This window comes from Scyliorhinus torazame, chromosome 17 (genome assembly GCF_047496885.1).
Source record: "Scyliorhinus torazame isolate Kashiwa2021f chromosome 17, sScyTor2.1, whole genome shotgun sequence".
NCBI classification, from domain to species: Eukaryota; Metazoa; Chordata; class Chondrichthyes; order Carcharhiniformes; family Scyliorhinidae; genus Scyliorhinus; species Scyliorhinus torazame.
In genome coordinates, this window is record NC_092723.1 from 104,618,112 (window position 1) to 104,641,734 (window position 23,623).

Sequence of the window (23,623 nt, forward strand, 5' to 3'; positions counted from 1 at the left end):
TCTAGCAAGCGCTGGCGGATGTAATTGGATTTAATGCCAGCGACATAGGCGTCCCTGATCAGCAGCTCCATGTGTTGGACAGCCGATATCACCTGGCAAGCACTGTTCCGGCCGAGTACCCGCAAGGCACACAGGAATTTGGCTTGTTATTCTCCGGGGCGTTGTCGCCTCGTGGCAAGGAGGTGCCTGGCGTACACCTCGTTTACTGCCTTTACGTACTGTCCCTTCAGCAGCATTCTCGCCTTCGTATACGAGGGGACGTCTCTGATAAGAAGGAAAACTTGCGGGTTCACCCGTGCGTTGAGTATTTGAAGCTTTTGGAGGTCGGTGACGTCGTCGGTGGCGGATCTGAGGCAAGCTTCGAAGCAGCTTAGCCAGTGCTCGAATGTCGCAGTGGCATCAGCTACTTGTGGGTCGAGTTCCAGGCGATCAGGCTTGAATGATGAATTCATCTTAAAAATTTAGCTTATTAAATTGATGTGCCATCAATTAACACAAGAGGAGTAGTGAACGAAACTGTGGCTTTAATAAGCTAAACAGAAAGCCTCCTGGCCACTGATCACGAACTGGGGCAGGACCGGAGGTCAGCCACCTTTATACCGAGCCCGAGGGGAGGCGGAGCCATCAGGCAGTTGTTTACCACAATACATGTAGTACAGTAACAGTTTACCACAATACATACAATACGCTAACAGTGGTTTACCACAATCAGATCAGTGATGATCTCATTGAATGGCGGGGCAGACTTGATGGGCCAAATGGCCTACATTTGCTCCTACATCTTATGGTCTTATGGCCTGGGTAGAAAATTTTGCTTAATACCATCCAGAGTGATCAGCTTGAGGCCTAGGTTATTTTAATTCATGGGCCTCATTTGCATCCCAGCTGCCCATTCAAAACAAGTGGAAAGAGGTAGTTGGCCAGCTTAGGACAGGTTAAAATCACAGAGCCCAAAGTTTGGCCACTAGCAACAAAGAAGGACGAGGTGGGGGATGTTTGGAACTGTTTTATTTTTATCCGGGCTTGGGATGTGAATGTCACCGGCAAGGCCAGTGTTTATTGCCCATCCCTAATTACCCTTGACGAGGTAGGGTGAGCTACCTTCTTGAAACACTGCAACCAAGCAGGAAACTAAAGGCCAGTCAGTCTGTCACTGGGAATCCATTGTTAAGGAGGTGGTAGCAGGACATTTAAAAATTAAATACAATCAGGCAGCGTCAACATGGTTTTGGGAAAGGGAAATTGTGTTTGTCAAACTTATTAGAGTTCTGTGATGGGACAAGCAGCATACATTAAGGGGAAATCAGATGTAGGGCAAGATTCAACGGACTGAAGTTAAAGTCTGCTGAACGGCACATTTAACGGTGTGTTTATCAGTGGCTGCAGTGCCGAGAAACGTCCCGCTATCCAACAGCACTTTGACATTTTTTGGGCCTCAGAGAGTTTCTCCCCGCCGAGGCCGCACTTGGAGAGATTTCCTTCTGGCAAGCTGAAGCTTACTAGCAGGAAAGGCTCCTCGCCGATTGGAACACCATTTTGTCTGGCAGCCTCGATCTTTCCACCCGCACTCTTTCAGGCCTTCCCCCAGTTTTTGAGCCCACCTACAGCGCCCCAACTTTGGTGAAGCCCCCGGGAACCGTCCCTCATCTCCCCTCTACCTGGCAGTGTCAACTTGACACCTGGGCACCCTGGCACTGGCAGTACAGAGGGATCTGGATGTCTTTGTATGTGAATCACCAAAAATTCAGCATGCAGGTTCAGCAAGTAATTTGGAAAGAAAATAGAATGTTGACTTTTATTACAAGGGGGTTGGAGTATAAAAGTAAGAAAGTCTTATGACAACTGTATGGGCATCTAGAGTCTCCTTATTTACAAGGGTAAACGTGCATTGTGTGCAGTTCAGAGAAAGATGATTGGGCTGACTGCTCGGATGAAGGAGTTATCTTATGAGTAAGGGTTGAGAAGGTGGGCCCATATTCACAGGAATTTAGAAGAATGGGAGGTGGTCTTATTGAAACATAAGATTCTGAGGGGGCTTGACAGGGTAGACACAGAGGAAGTTTCGTCTTGTGGGGGAATCTAGAACTAAGGGGTTGGGGTCTCCCATTTAAGACAGAGATGAGGAGGAATTTCTTCTCTCACAGAATCTTTGGAATTCTCTTCTGCAGGGAGGCTGGGTCATTGAATATGTTCAAGGCTGCATTACATAGATATTTGATCAACAAGGGAGTTAAGGGTTATGGGGGTAGGCAGGATAGATCAGCAATGATCTTGTCAAATGGCACAGCAAGTTTACATCTCCTCCTATTTCTTACGACCATATGTTTTTATGATCAGTCCATGTGCTGTACGTGCACCCACAGATCTATAAACACACTGGGAAAGAGATGCCGAGGGGGTGTATGGGGTCTGGGGCAGCAGAGATGCAGACTTTCCATTTGAGATTTGGTGTATCACTTTGACTTCTCCTGACCCTGCTGTGCCATTATTTTAACTTATCTTAAGGAGTCTCCGCTCTTTCCCTATTGTATCAGTTGCCTGTTGTACTCTACACCTGATAACAAGTTCCACTGACCTGAAAAGAACAAAATATCAGGGGTTGGATTCTCCGTTGAGAGTCCGGCCCGCTACCGTTACTAGCAAGGAGAAAGAAGTTGGCCGCTCTGTTCACTGGCGGCCGGATTCTCTGCTCCTGACGAGGGTCAATGAGAATTCCTACTGATGCCATCCCACGCCGCCGAGAAACCCGTGAGCGGGGATGCACTGCCGGCGGTACCAGAGAATCCGACCGCCAGTGAACGGCTGGGGAATTCCAGCCAGATGTTGTGTTTAATCGTTGGCACATGCGATTCCATTGGCTTGTGCCATTGACTTTGTCCAACTTCAGCCCTATTGAGTTTGTCAATGGCTGCGGGGATGGGGGAGGATTGTGTGTGGTACGCATCGAAAATATTGTATTATTTTTACTGAGAAAAGGCATACTCTCATGTGTACTCATGCACATCAATGTCAGGGTGTAAATCTGTTTGTGGTCTTCATCCAGTGCATGTCACAGCTGTGCAAGAACATCATAGACGGCAAGCAAGAAGTATTTGGGACCTGGCCGGAATGATTCGGTGCAGCACCAAGCGCTCCATTTCTTACCTCATGTATGGTTGTCACTGTGGAATTGGAGGAAAAGGCCGGCCAAAGGATGGCACTGATTGGTAAGAAAGGCTTCTGTACTCTGCAATTACTCAGAGGTGGGATTTGTTTCTCTTGGGGTTAGGCTTTGAAACACATCAAATTTATTCGAAGCCAGTGCCCAGCCTTGACATTGAAAACAACTGACAAAAATGCCTCGGAACACGAGTGCATTACCCTCACAGTCGCTAGAACAGACACTATCCACCTAGTCCTAGTGCCTACTCTCAGATTCTTGACATCACCAAGGCCAATGGTGTTCACAAACACCTATTGGCCACTGGACTCGCAGAAATAAGGGGCTGGATTCTCCGCTCCCTGACGCCGAAATCGATATCGAAGACATGGCGGAGAATCCGTTTTGGTGCTGAAATCGGGAGTGGCGCCGGTTTTTAAATTCTCCTCCCCCCCCGAAAATCGTCGTACTCGTGGAGTACGCCCTGCCGAGTATCCACCGCCTCAGGCCATTGCCAGAGGCCCACCCCGCGATGGTCCGCCCCCGACCGGCCGAATTCCCAACAGCGTGGGACTCTCATGGTCCCACCGTCCGGGATCCTCGCGTGGCGGCTGCGGACTCAGTCCAGGGGCCGCCAGTCGGGGGAGGGCCGATCGACGGGCAGGAGGGGCTTCATTCGGGGCTGGGGCAATGTGTGCGGGCGGCCCGGGGCACGCGAGCGGCCGATGCAGGGCACTACTTTGCTGGTCCAGGTCCACGGGCTGAGTCCGCCATGGAGCACTGTGCGGCCGCTGGAGGCCGCCGCCGTGCGCATGTGCCGCCTCTGACCTGGAAGTGCTGAGGCTGTCTCGGCTGCTAGAGCTGCGAACTCTACGACGGCTCCCTGCTAGCCCCCAGCAAAACGGGGAATCTGTGGCCTTTTGACAGTTTTCCTGGCGTAAAAGACCACAGTTTTCATGATGGCATGGGGACTTAGTCCCAAAATTGCTTCTCCCTATCTGAATTTTCTGATTTAAAAGATGTGTAAATGGAAACTGAAAGCAAGCAATCGCAATTTAGCAATTAAAGTTACCTTCTTAAAATAAGAAATGCTTGTTTATTCTGTCCTTCTGCCTCCCATTCTCCCAGCTCAGTTGTTCCTTAAAAGTCTGCGAATAATTTCAAATTTTATTGCTGGTAGCAAAGATTTAAATTACCCTGGGGCCTGCTGCTAGCTTAATAGAAAATCTTCCACAGGTTGGCAGCAGTATCTGCCATTGAGATGTTCAATGCTTGCTGAAAGCAATAGCTAATTAAATAAATAAAGGACAGTTACATTTATATATATGGCCCAAAGTGCTTTATGAGAACCTTCAAATTTACTATCACAATGTAGGAAACAATGAGTCCGTCAATTTGCGCATTAGCTCTGAGTTAAGGCAAACTCAGGCAGGCTAATAGTGCATCCACTGCAAGAGGCCTGAGTTAGGAAGAGCAGCATTGAGTCAGGTTGCTTGATATAGATTACTATCCAGGGACTTCTTCTGGTTAACAAATGTGTGTAGATGCTGAGCGAGGCTCAACTACAGTGCGCAAGTAATCTGCTGACAGAGATATGAACAAAGGCCAGTGAGTGAAGTGCGACAGACACTCATAGAATTGTACTTCCCTTAAGAGTTAGTGCTTTCAGAAGTAGAGGAAAAGGAAAAATGTTGGGGTCTAAATGACCGTTATTCACTTGCTTCTATGGCTGTTAGCATCCATGGAAGGAAATATTTTGGTGAGACATGAGCAGTACATTTTGACCCTCCAGACACTCACTTTAGACTAGGCGCCCAACCAGTTGGTTACTTTTCTCATTTGTTTATTCCTATTTGTCTTAAGGTGCTGTTTTGATCATGACTGCTGTTATGCAAATGCAGAGAGAGCCGGTTGTCGTCCCAAATCAGACAGTTATAACTGGTATTGCAGATATAATACTCCGAGATGTGGTGAGTAAGAGGTTACTCTTAAAAGGGCTGGATTTGAACAGGTGGTCGGGACTGGGATGGGTGCCTGAAGCCGAGATGAGTGGTGCATCCAGAAACTGGGGACCACATGAGTTCCAGTTGATTTTTTAAAGATCGGGCCTCATTTAAACGGAGTCTGTCAGCTTCCCAACTGATGCCACAACCTGGGTTTGTGAAGGAAGGTTGATTTGTGATAAAGGTGGCCCAAGGTGGGGAAGTCCAGCATGACTGAATGGCCAAAGAAGATGCTTACGTGGCCAAACAGGTTGGTTAGCAGCCTGTAAATACTTCCAATGTGCCTGAGGGCAGGTGGTAAGACCGGGAGAATTTCCCGGGCAACCATATTGCAGAAAGCAACAGCAAACCACTGAAGGACTTTGCCAAGCATCATCATGGACTAATCCAATGGAAGTCCATTTTTGCCAATGTCCTCTTAGGGCATGGTACCTGAAGGAGGAGGACATATGGCTGGCAGGCTGCTGATGTCGACACCCACCCACCTAGAGTATTATGGGGTTCAGCTCGCCAGTGGGCAAGAAGATGGTGGCCAAGCCACCCAACCTATTTTACATGTCCTCCCCATTACAAAAATACTCAGTGGGGGCAGGCAATCTGGTATTGAGAATGGATTTATTTTTTGTCCTAGGTTTACCAAACATTAAAACATGATCTGTTTTAATGGCTTTTAATTTCCTGGACAATGAAGCCACACTGTTTATAACAGCAATCACTGTATCAGAATATTTGTCCTGTACTAGCATTGCTAAGTATTTGAGGATGTTCCAGTTTGTAAACAAACGTAACCAATACAGATGTAATATTTTATAAATGTGGTACACCTCCTGAAGAATCAAAACCTTCCTCCAGGTTTCAAAAATATCTAGAAGATCAGTGTTGGCATAAAAAATGTCTGCTTTATAATTAATGGGGAACAATAAAGTGTTAGAGAGTGAGGAATTCTGGAAACATTTCTAATCTAAAGCCAAATGGGGACCAACAGCCCTGTGCAGCCTCTGAGACTGATCTCACAGCTTGAAAGCTATTAAAAGTTGAGATGCCCTGAGGTACAGCTTGAACATCGTGATAAAACAAGTACAAAATTCATCACTGTTTTGGTTCATCGAGTTTATTGTGGAGAACATAGTGAGTGTTGAAAAGGGCATTCAGTACACACAGGGAAAACATGTCGATAAACAGATTCAAATTTTCACTCTGCAATGATGTACTCTAATGAGCGCCACTGACAACCTGTAAGGAAATGTTGAGAATTCCTCATTGATTGACGAATGCAATTTATTTCATAAAACACAATTTAGTTGTATGTTGTTTCTAATATGATTCATTTACCAGAAGTGATCTAACCATCAGGAATGCTTTTAGAATTTCAATTGCAAAAATACATTATTTGAGATGCCTTTTTAAAAAAAACTATTAATCAACATTTGCTGAACTTTTGATTATTATTGAACAGCGAGTGCTGACGATATCAAGTGACTTGGGCTAAGATGTCACTGCACGCAACAGCTAAATTAATATCAAAGATATAGCCACTCGTTCGTTCAAAGTGCTCCAGTAATTATTTTATTTTCAATGTGTACTGAATCAGTGGCTACTTAAATCCGGGTCTCTCAGTAATTTAGTTGCAACTTACTTACATCTCTTATATAAATCTACAGAAATGACAGAACGGGGATCATGTGATGTGAGCGCAGGAGCGGTTGCATTTTGTGAGCTCCTGCTCTGCTTGTCTTTCAATTCTTCATTTCATCCTGATGCACATTTCATATTTGCTTTTTCTTGGGCTGCATGGCTCACGCTATGGGCGGGTTTACCGACCACCCCGCCGCATGTTTTCGGCGGCATAGGCGGCCTGCCAGCAGGATCTACCGGTCCTGCTGTGTCAATGGGATTTCCCATTGACTGCACCCTGCACATCCCCCTCGCCGGGAAACCCATGCGCCGTCATGGGACTAGAATTTCCCACGGCGCGAACAGCCGGTAAATCCACCCTGTGCCCCTGGAAGTTCCTGATTAGTGTTTTTGCGAGGAAGAGCCGAGATAAAATGTTAAAATCGTTGTTTGTTTGTGGTGGTCGTAATGGACTGTGGTGGGGCCCAGTTTGCAGTGATGCAGTTGCTGCTGAGCGGGCTCTCGCCTTGGCGGTGCAGTGGTCGCCATCGCAAATGTCATCTTGGCTGAGGATCTCTGCTCTGTCGTGCAGGTCATTAGAGCTCACTTTGAAGAATGACAGGGTTCTTTTAGACTAACAATGGAGGCGAATGCGAGAGTTCTTGCACCCGAAAGAGCACTTTCCCTGGTAAGGGGCCATCTTTGTGTCGTCGAGATCCTGCTGCATTGTGTGTCGTCTATCCTGACGGGTTCGGGAGATGGGACTCGGGCAGGGTGTGCCCCTGAGCCTGGCCTCTGGCGAGAAGTGGGAGGCAAGTTCCCGATTGAGTTCAAAGGTTGGCTGACTGCCATGCTTTGGTAATCTTGATTTGGTGGCTGGGTACATCGGATTCAATGCAGCACAGCCTGACCTGTCTACGTGACCAAGTGTCAGTTGGTCCCACCGATCACTAGTCCGATATCAGCTTATTTTCGATGCTTGTCATGAGAAGTTGGAGGGGCCCGAGCGGGCCGAGTCATTTCCCCCTGGCTGGGGCCTTGGGCGTGGACCGCCTGGGCGTCAATGAGACAGCATGGTGGAAGTGATGGTGTCTCGTGCTTCTATCGTAGAAATCCTGAAGCATTCTCATTGATCCTGCTTTGTCCTTTGCCTTCTCACGCAACATGGGAGATGTCTTTCTCCTGCTATTTACCCTGCAGTTCTTTTTTAATCCTGAACATTACTCCCTGATGATCATATTGTTGATTATTTGTTGATGTCTTTTTTGCTGTAGAGGAATGCAAATTGTGAGCATGGTGGTCTGTGCCATTGATTATACTGATCCAGCAAAATCATACTGAGTCAATTATGGAAAGTGTGATTTGTGCACAGTTTTAATCCTTCTGGTTATTGTGTCTTATAATCCTTGAGGTTGGGGGGATGGGAGTGTTTTTTAATCACCCCCTGCCACGTTTATGAAGAAGATGAGTGGAGCTGGGCTGGAGTGAAGGGTGGATGTTTGGAGTCCATATGGTTAGTTCAGTCCTCACTGAGATTGAGGGCTAGTTAGCATTAATCTGTTTCAGGTTTTGGGGGTTATTTGAATTTAAGAATCCATGAGTTTTACCTTCAATGGCCTGGGCAGATTTTGTATCCTGGGAAGGACTGGGTTTCTTCTGACTGCTCCTTGAGGTTGAATTTTTATTTTCCTCCGCTTAGGTCTCTTTCTTTACTCCTCCCTTGCGCTATCAAAACATGCTGAGGAGAGACTGATAATTCTGTTGGGTTGTTGCAGAGAGAGGACGCTCTGGGTATCCTTTCTGTGACAGTGGTCGCATTGAGCTAGGCTGGGCATCCCTTCCTAGGGCTTTTTTTCTCTTCTCTTCGTCCGGGTGAGCATTGTGGTGGTTCATATCCTGATCTGGTCCGGTGGCTTCGGGGAGGTGGGAGAGGGTGGTTTGCCTGGTTGTGCCGGGGTGAGGGAATCGGCTCTTCCTTGCAGGGCTCCTAATTTTTGGGTGTCTTAATGGGTTTTTTCCTACTTGGGCTGGGGCCCACCTTGGCTGGGGCTGGAGTAATTATCTTGTTATTAGTATGTGTGGGGATGGTGCGTTGCCCTGGATGAGATCCTGGAGGTATAGCGTCTTCTGTGTGTCAGTTGGTGCTGGGCTCGGCCAGGTCTAGTGCTGTTGCCCCTAGGGGCTCTGGATGTCCCTCTTTGAGGGTGCTTGCAGTGGGGGGGGGGGGGGGGGCATCCTGGGGGATGGGTTTTGCTTCTCGGGGGCCTGGGGATTGGCTGAGTTTTGTGCTTTGGTGGATATTCTGCTGTCCCATTGGGAGGGTAGGAAGCCTTCTTGTTGAGTGAGTGGTATTCTCCTCTTCGTTGGTGGGTGCTTGGCAGGCATCAGGGAGGCATAGGGTCTGGGTCAGGTCCTCACCCTTTGTCATCAGGTGGGTTAGTTTTGGTCATTCTGGTTCGAGTTTCCTTCTTTTTTCCCTTGGGAGAAGGCCTGATCATAATGCAAACATGTATGGAATGATTTTGATTCTGCCCTGGGCCTGTATTAGGGTTTAGTTGTGTTGTGTGACATGTATGTAAATCCCCTTAGAATTGGGGTTTCCATGTATTTTCTTTTGTTTTTGTCAGGGTAAGTATGACAAATCTGCTCTTGGCTCCCACATGGGTGCAGATGGATCTGATATTCAGAAGGAAGAGGTTGTGATGGATTGTTGCTGACGTTGACGTTGCTGGAGTTGAGGAGGATGTACATTGGTGTTCGCCTGATCAGGAGGTTAATTCTGATTCACGTGACGATTGCGGGCTTGTGCAGCATTTTGTCATATACTCATGATCTTATCCGGTTTCTCCTTCAGTTTCTAGTGGGGCGATTGGTTTCTAGTGGGGCGATGCGAGTATCTAGTTTTGTCTATTGATTGCACCGAGCCAGTTGTGTTGTTCTCCTGTCCCATTCTGTACTCATGTATGTTAAGCCGTTATTTTCTCCTTGCTTGTGGCAATATATTATTTTATAACTTTTTTGCATTATTCTCTAAAATGTAAAATCTCAATAAATATATATTTTTTTTAAGAAATAACAGAACACCAAGGTTGAACGATTTCCATATTATTTTTGGTAGCTCTTTACCAGATGGTATGCAAAGTCACTGGTGATCAAGAGAGCAGGTGTACTGTCTACTTCCTCAAGCTCAGAGTCAAAATTGTCTTCAATGGAAGTTAAGAATAACTGGGTCAAGAGGAAGTGAAAGCCCAGCAAAGTTCTTTTAGTTTAGGTACGAAGCTGATTTTTCAACATGTAAGCTAGTTCAGGTTACTCTTACATATCTCCATATTTGTATTGCAGAGAAACAAGAGCCTGTAAAGTTTAAGGAGGGAGCTTAAAGAGGGATTTGCAAAGTTACATTCCTATTAGCAGTCAAGGGCGGCAGGGTTGCACAGTGATTAGCACTGCTGCCTCACATTCTCCCCATGTCTGCGTGTGTTTCCCCCGGGTGCTCCCGTTTCCTCCCACAGTGCAAAGATGTGGATGGTCATGCCAATATTGCCCCTTAGCGTCCAAAGGTTAGGTGGGGTTACGGGAATAGGGCATGGGAGTGGGCCTAGGCAGTGTACTCTTTCAGACGGTCGGTGCAGACCCAATGAGCCGAATGGCCACCTTCTGCACTGTAGGGATTCTATAATGGAAATGGTTACTGACCAGAGAATGACACCGAACATTCGAACACTAATTATCCAGGCTCAGGCCCTCCCTTATTTCCCTGCCTCTGCACAAGGTGACATCGATTCATTTGTGTAGCTCATGCTGAGGGGGATAATACCTATAATTGTCCCATTCTATTGCACTGAGAGTTATTGCCAATTAGTCAGTGCCTTGTCTGTAACAATTTAACTTTTAATAAAACTATCGGAATTGAAAAGTCTTCCTCCTTAAATTCTGCAGAATAAATATGAAATAATGCTTTACCCTGAATGAATCAAATTGCGACCCATAATATCACTGAGTTTTTAATACTTCTTATGGCTCTGCTACACACGACAATGGGGGCTATTCTCCAAAATGGAGACCAAGTGTTCGCGCCAGCGTGAACGCCGCCACGTTTCACGACGGCGTGAAACGGGCCCGGGTACAACCGATTCTGTCCCCCACAGGGGGCCAGCACGGCACTGGAGCGGTTCATGCCGCTCCAGCCTCCCCGGCGCCAAATGGGCGCCGCGCCAACCTGCACATGCACGGGGGACTTCTTCAGCGCGCTGGCGCCGACTCAACATGGCGTCGGTGTTCAGGGGCCGGCCGTGCAACAACGTAGGCCCGGGGGGGGGAGAGGCCAGCCCTCCGATCGGTGGGCCCAGACCGCGGGCCAGACTCCATCGGAGGCCCCCCCCCGGTGAAGGATCGCTTTTCCGCGCCCCACAGGCCGCCCCCCCCCCCGACCCTTCGTGCAGAGTTCCCGCCGGCAGCGACCAAGGGTGAACGGCGCCGGTGGGACTCTGTCGTATCCGCGCGGCTGCTCGGTCCATCCGGGCCGGAGAATCGGCAGCCCCGCCGATTCCAGCAGCCCGCGGCCAGCGCCATGTCAAACGCGCCGGCGCAAATGGCGCCGATTCTCCGCACCTCAGAGAATCGCACGCCGGAGTCGGGGCGTTGTGGTGCGGTTGAGCCGATTATCCGGCCCGGCGCGGGGCTCGGAGAATCGCCCCCAGTATTTTTTTTTAAATAAATTTAGAGTACCGTTTTACTTTTTCCAATTAAGGGACAAATTAGGCGTGGCCAATCCACCTAGCTTGCACATCTTTGGGTTGTGGGGGCGAAACACATGCATAAACGGGGAGAATGTACAAACTCCACGCGGTCAGTGACCCAGAGCCGAGATTAAACCTGGGACCTCGGCACCGTGAGGCAGCATTCTCATTCAAATTATTTATATATATAGAACAAATAACAGTGGATGCAGCACCGATCCCTGAGGCACCGCTCGTCACAGGCCTCCAGTTTGAAAAACAACCCTTTGGCTTCGGTCGTCAAGCTAATTTTGTATCCAATTGGCTACATCACCCTGGGTTCTGTGAGATTTAACCTTTTGCAACAATCTACCATGCCGTACCTTGTCAAAGGCCTTGGTAAAGTCCATGTAGACAACGTCGACCGCACTGCCCTCATCTACTTTCTTGGTTATCCCTTCAAAAAATTCAATCAAATTCGTATCCCCTTACAAAACTGTGCTGACTTTCCCTAATTAGCCCTGAACTGTCTAAATGCCTCTAGATCATGTCCCTCAGAATACCTTCTAACAACTTACCCACTACAGAAGTAAGGCTCACCGGTCTGTAGTTCCAAGGCTAATCCCAATTGCCCTTCTTAAACAAGGCCACAACATTTGCTACCCTCCAATCTTCAGGCACCTCTTCTGTGGCTGTCAATGATTCAAATATCTCAGCTAGGGGCCGGCAATGACCTCCCTAGACTCCCACAACGTCCTGGGATACATTTCATCAGGTCCCGGGGATGTATCTATCTTGATGCACTTTAATATCTCCAGCACCTCCTGTGTAATATGTACACTCCTCAAGATATCACTTTTTATTTCCCCAATTTCCCTAACATTCATGCCTCTCTCTACAGTAAATACTGATGAGAAATATTCATTTAGGACCTCGCCCATCCCTTGTGGATCCGCACATAGATGATCTTGTTTATCCTTAAGAGGCCTTACCTTCCCCCTAGTTACCCTTTTACCCTTTATGTATCTGTAAAAGCTCATTGGATTTTCCTTTGCCTTATCTGCCAAGACAATCTCATGTCCCCTTTTTGCTCTCCTGATTTCTCTCTTAACTCTACTCCAACAAGCCCTATACTCTTCAAGGGATCCACTTGATCCCAGCTGCCCAGTCATGTCATATGCTTCCTTCTTCTTCCTTTTGACCATGGCCACAATATCCCGAGTCATCCAGGGTTCCCTACTTCTACCAGCCTTACCCTTCACTCTTAAGAGGAATGTGCTCACCCTGAACCCAAGCTAACACCTTTTTGAAAGACTCCCACTTACCAGCTGACCCCTTGCCTGTAAACAGGCTCCCCCAATCAACTTTAGAAAGTTCCCACCTAATACCATCGAAATTGGCCATTCCCCAATTTAGAATTTTAGCTTTTGACCAGAACTATCATTCTCCATAGCTATCTTAAAACTAATGGAGTTATAGTTACTGGTCCCAAAGTGATCCCTCACTAACACTTCTGTCACCTGCCCTTCTTTATTTTCTCTTTCTTTATAAAAATAAGGGACGGGATTCTCCGTTGCCCGACGCCAAAATCGTGTTCGCCAATCAGGCGGAGAATGAGTTACGACATTGCAATCGGGGCCGGCGCCGATTTGACGCCGGTCAGCCATGCTCCGCTTCCTTGGAAATGGCGTCATCGCTGCACGCCATTGCAACGGCATTGGCGCGACAGCGGCCGGCCCACCCATGATGCTCCGTCTCCGATGGGCCAAGTTCCCGACGGTGCGGGACACATGTGGTGCCAACCTTGCGGGAACCCAGCGTGGTGGCTGCGGACTGTGTCCAGCGCAGTCACACTCGGTCGGGATCCATGCCGCTGGCCGAGGGGGGCTTCTGCAAGGGCTGGAGAGACTGGTGTGGGGTGGCCAGTGGTGGGCTGTGGGGTCACGGATGGCGGATTGGGTCCGCGCACGGCTAGTGCCATGTGTACGGCGCGACTGCTGCAGGTCGTCAGCCATACACATGCGCGGCTTGGGACCCGGCCACTCTCCGGCCGGTTTCGGCACAAGACGTGGGGGTATCATTCGGCGCCGGTGCTAGCCTCTCATCAGTCCCGGAATTGGTGAGGGTGTCCCGCCGATTATTTGATCATAAAAGACCACACATGCTCCGTTGGCACCGACACTTAGCTGCTGAAACAGAGAATCCAGCCCCAGATGTTTTTCTGCTGAAATTTATTTTATTATTTCATGAGATGTGACATTGCTAGCAAGGTTTGTTGCCTCTCTCTAATTGTCCTTGGACTTAGTGGCTTCCAAGGCCATTTCTAAGGGCAGTTAAGCATAAACCATAAATAAAAACAGTGCTGGAAAATCGCAACATGTCATTAGCATCTTTGGAGAGGGAAAAAGAGTTGACATTTGGTGTCCAGACATCACATTGGACTCTTTTTTTTATTTGTTCATGGGATCTGGGCGTCGCTGGCTGGACGGACCTGCATTTGTTGCCCATTCCTAATTGCCCTTCAGAGGGGGGCATTTTAAGCGCCAACCACATTGCTGTGTGGGTCTGCAGTCACATGAAGGGCAGACCAGGTAAGAAAGGCAGATATCCTTCTCTGAAGGACATTAATGAACCAGGTGGGTTTTAACAACAATCAGCAAAGAGTTTCATGGTCACCATTGAGACTTTTAATTCCCGATTTTTTATTGATTTCAAATTTCACCAAATGCTGTGGCAGGATTCGAACCTGGGACTCCAAAACATTACCCTGGGTCTCTGGATTGCTAGTCTAGAGACAAAAGCACAACACCACTCTCCATTACTGAACCAGATGGAATTTTACAACAGTCAATGATAGTTTTATGGTCACCAATACCTAAGTTAGCTCTCAGTTTTTATCAGCTACCAGGTGGGATTTGAATCCACATCCCCAGAACATTAACCTGGGCCTCTGGATATTAGTCTAATAGCATTACCGCTACACATCATGTCCACGTCTTGCAGATTAGACCTGGGACAACCACTTAACAGAAGTTGTTTATTCAATTGAGGAAGTTGCATTTATGTAACTCCTTCCACATCACCAGGAATCACAAAGCGCTCCGCAGCCAATCATTAATTTTTGAAGTGTGGCCATTGTTGTTCTGTCCAACAGTGTGATAAAATGATCAGTTAAGTGTTCTGCTGGTATTATTTGAAGGATGAATCTCGGTCAGGGACATTAGGATAAGAACAATCTTCTTGTAAGAGACCTCTGGGATTTTTTTACCCTCAGGAGAGTTTACTATTTCATCTAAAACAATGACAACCGCGGTAATTCAGCATACTCTGTGGTCTGCACTGGTGTCAGTTTAGGTAATGTGCGCAAATCCTAGGGTGAGATTTGATCACACTATCTTCTGATTCACGCAAGATAACTGAGTGTTTAATGCCAATTACAGAGCATAAAGTTTCTAAAAATCTATTTGTTTTTATTGTAGGGTTCTCCTTTGACCATTGCAAAAGGATGATTTGTGAATGTGACATGAAGTTATCTCTCTGCTTGAAGAAAAATGTATACTGGAAGAGATATGCACTGTGGCCCAATTTCCTTTGTGGAAGAAGAAAACCACACTGTTATTCGTATTAAACAATATGGGTATATGCTTAAACGTGGGTCGTGGTTGAATGTAGAGCTTGCTTTGAGTTGATTCAACACGTAAGTGTTCAGCAAAATTCTCTCTAAACAATTAGGCTTTTTTTCATGATACTACAAGTGCAGCAGGACACAGGACATGAATTGTTGGAAATTACCACCATGCTACCAAAATTGCTCACAATATTCCAGGTGTGGCCTCACCAAGGCCCTGTATAATTGCAGCAAGACATCCTTGATCCTGTACTCAAATCCTTTTGCAATGAAGGTCAGCATACCATTTGCCTTCATTACTGCCTGCTATACCTGCATGCTTACCTGCAGTGACTGGTGCACAAGGACACACAAGTCACGTTGCACATTCGCCTCTCCTAAATTATGGACATTCCGATAATAGTCGACCTTCATATACTTGCTACCAAAGTGGATAATCTCGCATTTATCCAAATTATACTGTATACTCCAGTCATTTGCCCACTCACTCAACTTGTCCAAATCATACTGAAGGATCTCTGAATCCTCCTCACAACTCACCCTCCCACGCAACTTGGTATCCTCACAAATTTGGAGATATTACATTTTGTTTCCTCATCTAAATCATTAAAATATATTGTGATTTGCTGGGGTCCTAGCACCGATCCCTGAGGTACCCCACTAGTCATTGTCTGCCAATTTGAAAAAGACCCATTAATTCCTACTCTTTGTTTCCTGTCTGCCAACCAGTTTTCTATCTGTCTCAATACACCACCCCTAATCCCATGCAATTTAATTTTACACGTTAATCTCTTCTGCGGGACTTTATCAAAAACCTTCTGAAAGTCCAAATATACCATATCCATTGGCTCCCCCTCATCAACTCTACTAGTTACATCCTCGAAAGATTCCTGTATGTGTGTCAAACATGATTTCCCACTTCAAAAATCATGAATGGAAAAATCACAGACTGCACAGTTACGATATACTCCATGTGTGGAGTGTGTGATTTAGTTCTATACGTTATCCTATCTCGATAAAATGTGCTTTAGCAGCAATGTTGGTACAAATATAATTTATAGGATTCCAGCATTTTCCACAAACAAGAGTTCAAAGGCAACAACAGCTGACATTTATATAGTGCCTTTAATGCCGTAAAACAGCCCTATAACAATCATCAATCAAATTTTGGCACCGAGCCACAAAAGGAGTCATTAGAGCAGATGGCCTGAAGCTTGCTTAAAGAGATAGGTTTAAGGACAGACAAAGGAAGAAAGAGAGGTGGTGCAGCAGAGAGGTATAGGGAGGGAATGCCAGAACATAGGGCCTAGGCAGCTGAAGGCTGAGCCACCAATGATAAAGTGATTAAAATCAGGAATGCTCAAGAGGTTTTTTATAAGGCCATGAAGGAGTCCACACCGAGTAGTTCAAAGAAACTTTGTTTATTGACAATAACTATTATGTACATCACACCGTAGATCCCGACTGGGCCTGCCTTGCTGGTGCCTAACTGACCGGCTTTATAAAGCATACAACTATACATTGTTTAGAGGTCCCCGCCTTCTTAACAGGGGAGCTCATATTTTGCAAGCTTCATGGGGAAGTTAATTGTTCCCATCCCGTAAGATACTTGCGGTTATAACAAGGCCCAAATTGGATAGTGCAGATAACTCGAGGAGTTTGTATGCCTGGAGGAGATTACAGAATTAGGGAGGGACGAGGCCACAGAGAGATTTAAAAACAAGGGTGAGAATTATAAATAGAGGCATTTTTTTATTAGATCCAATGTAGGTTTGTGAACACAGGGGTGATAAGTGGACAGAACTTGTTACAAGTTAGGACAAAGGCAGCAGGGTTTCTGATGTCCTCAAGTTCACAGAGGACTGAAATGAGAGGCTGGCGAGGAGAGTATCAGAATTGTCAAGCCTAGAGGCAACAAAGGCCTGGCTGAGGGTTTGAGCAACAGAACTGAGGTGAGGCAGAGATGGGTGATGTTACAAAGGTGAAACAAAGTGGATTAAGAGATGGCTTAGATATGTGGCCGGTAGTTCATCTTGGAGTCAAGTATAACACCAAGGTTACAAATAGTCTGGTTCAGCTTCAGACAGCTGCCAGGGAGAAGGATGGAGTCAATAATCAGGGACCGAAGACAGTGGGCTCAATTTTATTGATCCTCAGGTGGCAGGAACAGAGGCAAGGGGTCTGGTAAAACAGCGCAGAGCTGTGGCTTCCCCCAATGCGGTCCCACCACTGAGGAGGTTTCCCAGTGGTAATCAAGAAACAGGCTTGGGCAAAGAATGGCTGCCCACTCCATCATTAAGGAGAGCCACCAACTGAGACAAGGGAAAATAAGAGGCGAACTATAGAGAAAGATACAAGTTCAGGGATGAGGTGGGGGGATCTTAGAGGAGGTTTGGCTTGGTGGAGTAAGGGAAAGGGTGGAGGCAATAGTAATAAAGAAATCCATGAGCTCCTCACACGAATTGTTGGAAATGAGCACAGTGAAGACAGGAGAAAAGGTTTTAAGAAGACGATCTGAAGTAGAAGAAAGAAACTGGGCATTACTGGATGATCCTGGATTTATGAGATGTTTTGCTTAGCAAGCACAAGGGTTGATAGTTCTTTATGTGAGTCAGCCAGATCTGGCAAACTAGCCAGGATTCATCCGTGAGCTTTAACTGAGAGTGATGGTCAGGTTAGATAGACTTTGACTGGAATTCTCCGGCTGTTTGCTGGTGGCGGGGTTCTCTATTCCCCCCATTGTGAATGGGAATTCCCATTGAAGCCACCCTGCGCGTAGGGAAGTCCACGGTCATCGGTGTGCTGCCAGCGGAACAGTGCGCTGCCTCCCGCTGCTGATAAACACTCAGCTGTGGGGGCCAGAGAATCCCGCCTATGGTGTACCACAGCTAAACCCAAACAGAAACACACCCATTTACTTTCCAGCAACATTTATTTGATAATAATCGGGGGAAGGAATCATGGCTGATTTTTACCCTCGCTATTGTTGCAACACTGGCCAAGACCAGTTACCACACAGACCAGAGATTGAAATGGAGCTCTTTGCACCCTGAGCCACAAGGCCACAGATTCAAGCTCCACTTCAGGAATTTGAGCACACAATCGAGGCTGAAGCTTTCATACAGTTACCATAGAGGCAGTGTCTTCTGGATGAGATGTAAAAATCCCATGTTACTTTTCGAAGAAGATCAGGAAAGACCTCCTGGTGACCTGGCCAGAAGTGTCTCAACCACAATCACTTTATTAGATTATCCGGTCATTGATCTCATTATTGTTTGTTAAACCTTATTGGACATAAAATTGGTTGTGTCCCTACATTATAACAGTAACTACACTTCAAAAGTACTTTATTGGTTTTAAAGAGCTTTGGGACATCCCTAAGGTATGACATGTGCTCCATAAATGCAAGTTCTGTCTTTCTGATTTATATGGTCTGACAGGCTTCCCAGTGGAAGTGAATTTACCCATGAAGCACATGATACAAAATTCTAATTCTGTTCATTTTATGCCTTCCAGTAATTAGTTATTGATTGTGGCATTCCAATCGCAATTGGACTCAGCCACAAAGCCAGGATTGCTCACTTCCTATATTTCCAGTTCAAGGAGCAGAGATTAAACAGGATGATATTTGTGCACAGCGACCTCATCATACCATCAGCACCATCCGCAGAATCTGAGAAAAAATGTTGGGGCGTAATCAGCAGTTACATCCAAATTTACATCCTCATTTGACCATTTTACCAATGTCAATTAATGAAATCCTACTGATCTCATTAGAAAAAAGATCATGAGGTAAAAATCAACTTAAATTAATAAAACCAGCAGGACTCAAGGAAAGTATCAGAGTCACACCTTCATGGTTTTAGGGTAAGGGCAAGGAGTAACAGGTTTAAAACGGCGATAAGGAATTCACCACCCCAGAATGCGATGGATGCCGGGACATTGAGTAAATTTAAGGAGAGAGACAGATTTTTAATTAACTATGAGTTGAAGGATTATGGAGAACGGGCAAGAACGTGGAATTGAGGCTGAGAGGAGATCAGCCATGGTCGTATTCAATGGCGGAGCGGGCTATTAGAGCTAAACTGCCCACTCCTGCTCCTAGTTCTCATATATCTTAAATTTAAATTTGAAAATTGAAGTTCAAGCTACCTAATCGTCATTCAGGTAAATGTAGGCACAGCATGTTTAAAGACACAAGTAGGCATTAGTAAATTTGTAAAATGAGAAAATACTTTAATATAGATTAGCTTAAGATGGTTTTTAGTAGAGAGTAGGGAGGCCATAACCTGCTCGGAAAATGAGTGCCAAAATGGAGTAGAGGTACAGAGGAATTTGGGGATATAGAAAACCCAATCACCCAAAGCCGCAACACTGGTTAACAAACCTGCGTTCATCTCTACAGGGGGGAATCAAAAAGCAGAAATATTGGGTGGGATTCTCCGTCAGCTGTTGCCGGAATTGGGAAACGCGATTGGGCGGAGGATCGGATTTGACGCTAAAATCATGGTTTTACTCCAAATCGCAATTCTCCAGTGCCTCGACAGCGGCATCAATGCGTTCCACTCCGCATGTACAGTAAACACTGTTGGCATATCATTAGCGGGCCTGACCCGGTATTCTCTGCGCCTCCGTGATTCTCCGTCTCTACCAGGTGAATTCCCGACGGCGAGTTTCACTTGTGCTTTCAAAAATCGGGGAATAAGCGCCATGGCTGCTGAGGGAGAGAGAAGGGTACGGAAAGTGTCCAATATTGCCATAGTTTGCTGACAGTTGCGCCGCTGGCCGGGGGGAGCAGCAGGGGGGTGGCTAGGAGATGGACTGTGGGGTCAGGTTGGACGGGCATGGAACACCATTGCCACAGTCAGCTGCGCACCGGAGTGTCAATCACAGTTTGGCACGCTGGCAGTGTCACTGCCACTCTGACAGTGCCTGGGTGGTGCTGCCAGGGTGGCACTCTCCAGGTGCCAGGGGAGTGCCAGGGTAGCACCCTGCCCTGTCCCCAACCACTCAGTGGTCTCTAATGGCCCAAGGTGCCATCACGCCTGGTTCACATTTGTGTGAACCAATACTAAAAGGTGCCCTCTCAAAGTCTCGCAGGTGCGGATGTTGACTCCCAGGGTATGAGCCTATGGCTCATTTAAATATGCAGAACTGAATCTCGCCCAGTGAGGGCGTAAGCCAGATCGCAGCAGGAGGAGGGAGTCAGGTAGATCGGGATCGGCCAGGCAAAGAGCCCGATTTAGGGTTCTCACACTATTCACCCATGCCGAATGGATCCGTGCCGGGCAGAACGGGGATGCTGATTCGCGCTCTATGGGCGCGATTCTCCAAAATCGAGACTAAGTGTTCGCGCTGCCGTGAACGCCGTCGCGTTTCATGACGGCGCGAAACGGCGCGGGGACTACCAATTCTGGCCCCCACAGGAGGCCAGCACGGTGCTGGAGTGGTTCACGCCGCTCCAGCCTCTCTCCCCGGCACTAAATGGGCGCCGTGCCAACCCGCGCATGCGCAGTTGGGCCGCGCCAACCCGCGCGGAGGACTTCTTCAGTGCTCCGGCCCCGACGCAACATGGCGCGGGGCTTCTGGGGCCGGAAGCGGAACATAGTAGGCCTGGGGAGAGTGGGGGGGGGGGGAAAGAGACCCGCAATCGGGGCCCGCCGATCGGCGGGCCAGACCCCATCGGAGCCGGTGAAGGAGCGCTTTTCCCCACCCCACAGGCCGCCCCCGACCCTTTCCGCAGAGTTCCCGCCGGCAGTGACCAGGGGTGAACGGCACCGTTGGGACTCTGCCGTTTCCGCCCGGCCGCTTGGCCCATCCGGGCTGGAGAATCGACATCCCGGCCGCGGACAGCGGCCCACGACCGGCGCCTAGAATCGCGCCCTATGTTTTGTTCTTTGCCAAGGCTCTCAAATCTGCAAAGTATCTCCAAGATTTGCTTTTTTTATTTTAGTTTACAAGCCTTCACCGTGATTTGCTTTTGTACTCGCAAATAATACTGTCATACTGCTGATTTGTAGGATATTTAGCTTAATCCATAAGCCTGAAAATGTGATATGCAAATGGTAGAAAACCAAGTTAAAGGATATAAAAAGGATAAGCCATAGAAAGTAGCTAACGACAGGCTCTAAGTACACAGGACATGAGAGCGATCGATAGGCTGTGGGACCTGACTAGCTGCCTTGGTATACAAGCTGAATTAGATATAAGTCAGAATGGAAAATGCAGTTAGAAAAAGAATGTAATCCAAAACTGACCTTAAAAGGACAATTTTATGCTGATTGAAAATGTTTTTTTCTAGTTAAAAGGATCACAGTGTTTTTTGAGTAAAATCTGCTGCTGTTCCAGTTTTCTCATTTGCGGCGAACTCTCAGATGTCGTACAGTTAGGATTTTATCTACTTTCTTAATGCTAAATTTCTTTACTCGAAGTTAAATTTCACTGAAAAGTGTACAAAATGAACAATTATGTGCTCTTGGTTACTTTTTGGACCAATGTCAAATATCAAATGAAAAATATTGTAATATGATTAAATTGAAAAGCAAAAGCATTAGACAGAAATGTTCAGTGTTTGAGAAAGTTTTTTTGTCTTCCTGTGGGAATGGTACATTGTACTTATTTTTAGTTTTACTTCTATTATCTCACATTGATTCTCATCCTCTGTGGATTCAAATTCAAGTATTATGGCATAAAACAGCGATAACTGCAATACCAATTTTCTTTATTTACAGGCTTTCTCTGTGAGGATTCAGTGCTTGTACATTACACCACTACAGATATGGGAACTCAATCATCATGGAATCATAGAATCCCTACAGTGCAGAAGGATGCCATTCGGGCCATCGACTCTGCACCGACCCTCCGAAAGAGCATGTGACTGGAGAGTCGGCGCCATTGGCGCCAGCGCGGTGCCGCGGCGCCAGTTTGGGGCCACTCTATGCACCCCCCCCCCCCCCCGATTCTCCGCCCGGGATGGGCCGAGTGGCCGCCAAAACAGCCTGAGTCCCGCCGGCACCGTTCACATCTGGGCTTACCCGGCAGGACCTCGGCATCCATGTTGTCAGGAGTGGCCTGGTTGGGGGGGGGAGGGGGGTCCGACCTCGGGAGGGGCGGGGGGGGCTCCACCATGGCCTGGCCTGCGAATGGGGCCTACCGATCGGCAGGCCAGCCTCTCCTGGTGGGGGCCTCTTTTTCATCACGCCAGCCCCTGTAGCCTATGCCATGTTGCGTCGGGGCCGGCGTGGAGAAGGAAGCTACCGCGCATGCGCGCAGTCGCGCCGGTCGCAGCGCACAAGTGCAGACCCACGGCGCCCATTTGACGTCGGTATCGGCAGCTGGTGTGGCGTGGGTCGCTCCAATGCCTTGCTGGCCTCCTGTAGGGCAGAGGATCGCTGCACTTAGCGGTCCAATGATGCCATCGATTAACTCTCCAGTTTTTACGATGGCATCAACACTCTGCCGTCAGAAGGGATAATCCTGCCCGTTGAGTCAAAAAGGCTGTAATGTACCTAATAGGAAGATGAGGTGTTGTTCCTCCAGTTTGCGTTGGGCTTCAGTGGGGGGAGGGGGGCTTGCTCTGGATGGGAAGCCTGGAATTATGAATTTTTCAGATATCTTGCTGATACTGCCACAGTCAAATAGGTAGGGAGGGAGGGATAAAGAGAGAGACCTTGGGAATGGGTCTGATGATGATCTGTAGGGGGAATTCAGTATTGGGGGAGAGAGATTGTAGGATTGTCAGGAGTCAGGGGGACTGAAACAGGTAAGAAGGTAGGTTTGGAGAAAACCCTTCACTTTTCCTCCACAAACAGTGCCAGAGATGCAATTACCTCATGGATGCACTCTTTCTCACATTTTTACTTCATGGATTTTCCAAACCTGAGAAAGCTAGCAAGAACTAGTTAAAATAAAAACATTGCTGAAATGGAAGCTTGCAGCCAATTTAAAAGCTATTAGCCCATACTGGCCCCAGCCGCTGACACCGCGCCCACCCGGTCACACCGCACCCACCCGCTAACACCACCCCTCAACACCACCCCCACTCCCCAACACCAACCTCAACACGACCCCACCAGTCGCTACCCTCACAACCCACCTATAACCCCCTCACACCACCCCTATAAACCCATCACAACCCCCCACACCACTCTTACACCCCCCACAACTCCCCACCGCCCCAAAAACCCCCACACCTCCCACCACACCTACACCCCTCCTCCATAACTCCACACCACCCCTATACTCCACAGCCTCCCACACACAGCCCCACACCACTCCTACAGCCATCCAAACCCGCAACACTCCCCCCCACACCAGCCCTACGCCCCCCATGCCAACCCTGCACCTACCACACCAGCCCTCCACCCCCCAGACACCCTACACACTCCCCATCACCCCCCCCCCACCACCCCCAGACCCTCCACACCACCCCTACAACCCCCCACACCAGACCCCCACACTACTCTGCCTCCCCCACCCCCTCAATCCCACCACACTCCTGGGTCCTGATAGCGGATTGGTG

The 23,623-nt window shown here is 47.7% G+C and overlaps 1 protein-coding gene across 2 annotated transcripts in view; it reads left to right on the top strand.

Moving 5' to 3' along the window:
• Nucleotides 1-21,663, top strand: part of LOC140394037 (basic phospholipase A2 homolog) — a 34,933-nt gene extending 13,270 nt beyond the window's left edge. For both annotated transcript variants that reach the window (XM_072480823.1, XM_072480822.1), the window contains 3 exons: nt 3,044-3,206; nt 5,003-5,109; nt 14,954-21,663. In XM_072480823.1, the coding sequence (XP_072336924.1) occupies nt 3,044-3,206; nt 5,003-5,109; nt 14,954-15,102 (419 nt within the window). In that variant the 3' untranslated portion in view covers nt 15,103-21,663. The remainder of the gene's footprint in view (nt 1-3,043; nt 3,207-5,002; nt 5,110-14,953) is intronic.
• The last annotated feature ends 1,960 nt before the right edge of the window (nt 21,664-23,623 follow it).